Genomic DNA, 3,927 nt, shown 5'->3' with positions numbered 1-3,927 from the left:
CTATTGTTCCCCAGCTTGTTACTGGCCTACATTCTGTCCATGGTAGGAAACATAATTTGCTTTTGGTTGTTGTTAAGCTCTCTTTCTCTCATCTAGTCTAGTGCTTTCAAACTACACTATTACAGTTGTAACAAAATGTTATGAAATGTCAAACTTTAAGGTGGTTTAAAAGTAACAGACAATCACTCAGTCTTACCTGTTATGTCATGTTTAGCTTATGTTGTTTTCAACCTTCAGGTGAACAAATTTGACAAAAGAGATACCATTTCTGTCAACACAATATGCTGCTGAATGAGGGTGCACTGCAAAAATCCAGCCTGACCCTAGCCGAGCCTATGCACGTTCTGTCCCGGGCTCGGGCTGAGAATCTAAGCTCTACACTGCATACATTGATACTTAAGGGGCAGGTATATGCAGGTTCAGTCAAATACAGTTGGACTTACTGTAACTGTTCTTCACTCACTTTCACTAACCTATTTCTTTATACTCACTTGGCCACTTCTGTGAACTGAGTACAGTATGTGCCTACTCTTCTCTCTGAATAAACACAGATAAAGTTTCATTGAGAGATGTGCGTGATCCTTTAATTCCCACAAAGATTTTACAGTACTTATTGAACAAATAATCACAAAATATATAGATAAACAGTACAAAAAGAGTAGCTTTGGCTATAGAAAAAAACAGAATAAAAACTTGACTTCCGCACTATTATAGAATGTTGCATGCTGGAGAGACTACTGATGGATCAGTAGAAATTGCAGGTTGGGTGAACACATCCACAGAGAAAATCTGGCCAAAAAGCGTATTTCTTAATGAAAGGCGCTTTTCTCAGACACTTAGCTGCTTCCCTGTCACAGCGGCAGAGCATTTTCTCACACTTGTCCTTCAGAGAATCTGGAATAAAGCACACACACCAAAATAAGTGAGAAGATGGATAAAATAACTCAGTCACTATCCCTGGCAGCCACAGTTTGTGTGAGGTACACCATGGAAATCCTTCTTGAAGTAAATATGGGGCTGCTAGGTGCATGACAAAACACAATGTACACATTGCTGCTGCAGATGCTTCCAAAATGTTCCCTGGTGATGTTGAATGTCTGACCTAAGCTGATGCTTAAAATACCAAGGTGTGGGCTGAAGACTACCCTGTCTGGCCCCAGTCCCATAGGAGCTGGGCTTCCTCCCATCCCTCATTCTGTATAATGTGTGTACTGTATTCAGAAACCACTGCCTGCTACAGTACGTCTTGGGCAAGCTGACACACAGCATTTAGTCACAAGTAAATGCTCACAAGCTTAGTCTCCATGACAAATGTTTGCTTTTCAATTCAACCAAATGTAGCATTACCTTTGGTATCAAGGTGTGAGGACACACCTGTGTATGTTTCCTATTTAGAGGGCAGGGGGTTGATTTACAATCTAATTCCTGCTAGTATGTGCAAAGAGCAAACTGGGCATACCACAATCGGCTTCCTTGTCTTCACATGTCCACTGGTACTTGTCGGTGTGCGTTTGGCAACCTGCAAACTCTGCATCACCGTAGCAGCAGTCATGTTTATGACAGCACCTTTGCAACAGAAAGGGAACACAAAGTCTCTCTCATCTGGCTGTTTGTCGATGTTGCTTAACAGCTGAAATGATTTCTCTTTTCGACAGAACTAGATCATGCAAATAAATCGGATCAGACACAGCTCAATGCATCACACAAATGTGGTCATGATAAGATGGAGCTGGGGTATTTACAGCTTAACTACATCACTCTTTTATTCTTCAGACCGGATGCTCTGTGAATACTGCAGCTTTTAATTTAGAAACGGAAGGAAAAACAAACCACAAAAGTGAGTGTGTTCAAAAATATACTGAATTTAGGGGCACAAATTACTCCAGAAGAGAATGAATGGTGTTTTGAAAATTTGATGGGTTTGAGGGTTCGAGTGACTGTCATTAGGGGCACCCAACTAGAGGCTCCTATTTTGTGCGTGGGAGAACTGGGTGGGTCTTTTTTCAGACATCTGACAGACAGACTGAGAAAAAATGACCACAAGACCGCACAAAAAAACAAGACCGCACAAAAAATCACATACTGTGACTCAGAACTCGTAAAAGTCACACTTCGCAACTGCATCACTATAATTACAAACTGAAAGGCACAAACAATTGGAAATTCAAACAGAAATGGTGCATGGTTGTGATATACTTTTTGTACACTGCATCACCTTAGCCTTGTGTATCGTGCCAGTCAGAATGAAAGAAATGTAAAAGCTGACAGCTTACCAGTCAGCCTTGTCCCTGGGCCATCCTTGTCCTCCAAGGCCACAGTAACAGCCATACATCATATAGGCCAAGGCTGATCTTCCGGTACTACATTTGATGACTCCAGCCAGTTCCAGCAGTCCTCTTTTTCTCCGAGTAGACCTTGATGGAGTGGCACAGGCCAGGCCTATTGGGAATAGAAACAGCAGCATTGCTCTATGCCATTTATTCAGTTAGAAAGCAACAGGTTCAGGAGGTCTTGGCTTAAGTCTTTACTTTTGCTTTAGTTATTTTATAAGGTATCTTGTAAGCATATAAAAATATCTGTGTGAATATCACTGTCATTTCTGGATCCATTCCATCATTTAAACTAATTATGGTAATGCTAATAGCAAGCAGCCCTTATAATTCAAGTAATGATACCACTCAGAGTCTCATAGGCTATTTTTGCAGGTATTCTCCTCTGAGGTTGTGGGTCATGCTAAATCTTTTTAAAATGCAAAATAAGGAGAATATTCTGTCATGGTAATAAGGAGAATATTCTGTCACCTTTTATCAAATGCAAAATGTGGAGAAGACTTCAATCAAGCATGGATCCTTGTCACTCTTTGATATTGGTAAGCTTCATGTCAAGGGTGCTGAAGTGGGTGTGCGTCAGGGTTGTGCACAATTCGAATTGCAATTCTGCTTCCTGTTTGCTACCTCAATTGAAATGCAAGTGAAATTCAAGAATTGAATTGTAATTTAAGAGTCAGTTTCAATTCAATTCTGGAATTTTGCACAAGCCTGGTGTGCGTGGGTGAAATGTCTGTCCCCCTGCCCAGGTTAGCATTTAGCTGACGTGCCTGAAAGCTTTTGTTTGATGAACATTTAGCTAGCCTACTACAAAAAAAAAAGGTTTTCAGGAACCACCGAAGTGAAGTTTTCAAAAACCACTGCAGAGAGAAAGACGCACATGCAATGACCATGAGATGAACATGACCATACCATATGCCATGTTATCTATCTGAGTCTTTAACGGATCTCGAAAGGATGACAGCAGCTGAAACTTTAGTCTTTGCCTTCCGTTCGCTCAAATCTTTTCAAAGGAAACAATCACCGCACAGCATCCATCTCAGTGACTCCAAATAAACGTTGGAATAACCTATTTACGCTCTTTCAGTGAAGGGTTCAATGTTTCTTGATGGGAAAAACCTGCAAGTGGAAAAGGCTGAAATAAAGCTAAACTTACCCAAGAGTAGCAGAAGTATCCAATGGAGTACTGGCATTGTGCGCAAAGTCTATTGACGCAATGTTGTGAACCGGCAGTCGACGGCTTTTTTTAGACTTACTCCAAAGTAATCTCTTGACCATCCCCAGCCTCTGTCTTGAGCGCTTCACGGTAATCCCCACGCACTCGATACATTATAAATGCGACTGAAAACGAACTGCCCATGTTTTGGGGAGGCTGGTATTAACCATTTCCCTTCTGTAGCCCATTCTCTTGATTCTCTTTCGCTCATGAGACTTGAAACCTTGAGGCATGGACATTTAGTCATTACATGCTGAACGTGGCTAATCATTTTAACATTAATACATAGTCAAGTAAAGCACACTTCTTAAAGAGACCTAGGCTAAGCAAAGTTTTATACGCACATTATCGTGACCAATATATCCGTGCATTTTTCTAACAAAT

General features: G+C 41.0%; 1 protein-coding gene across 1 annotated transcript; it reads right to left on the bottom strand.

The window, feature by feature from the left end:
• Positions 1–562: 562 nt before the first annotated feature.
• Positions 563–3,823, bottom strand: pla2g10 (phospholipase A2 group X). The gene is made up of 4 exons (XM_048245888.1): positions 3,484–3,823; positions 2,274–2,439; positions 1,460–1,566; positions 563–894 (listed from the first exon to the last, which is right to left on the bottom strand). The coding sequence occupies exons 1-4, from the start codon at positions 3,518–3,520 to the stop codon at positions 746–748; spliced, it is 459 nt and encodes a 152-aa protein (XP_048101845.1). The 5' UTR covers positions 3,521–3,823; the 3' UTR covers positions 563–745.
• Between the last annotated feature and the right edge of the window lie 104 nt (positions 3,824–3,927).

Source organism: Alosa alosa, chromosome 6 (genome assembly GCF_017589495.1).
Source record: "Alosa alosa isolate M-15738 ecotype Scorff River chromosome 6, AALO_Geno_1.1, whole genome shotgun sequence".
NCBI lineage: Eukaryota > Metazoa > Chordata > Actinopteri > Clupeiformes > Clupeidae > Alosa > Alosa alosa.
Note: the sequence above shows the minus strand (reverse complement) of the source record. Positions and strands in the feature narration are given on the sequence as shown.

What these genes read in the sequence shown, in the direction of transcription:
- pla2g10 (XM_048245888.1), bottom strand. Translation starts at nt 3,520, where the DNA reads ATGCCAGTACTCCATTGGATACTTCTGCTACTCTTGG. An exon ending in GATACTTCTGCTACTCTTGG is followed by an intron (nt 2,440 to 3,483) that starts GTAAGTTTAGCT and finishes TATTCCCAATAG; the next exon opens with GCCTGGCCTGTGCCACTCCA. An exon ending in CCCAGGGACAAGGCTGACTG is followed by an intron (nt 1,567 to 2,273) that starts GTAAGCTGTCAG and finishes TCTGTTGCAAAG; the next exon opens with GTGCTGTCATAAACATGACT.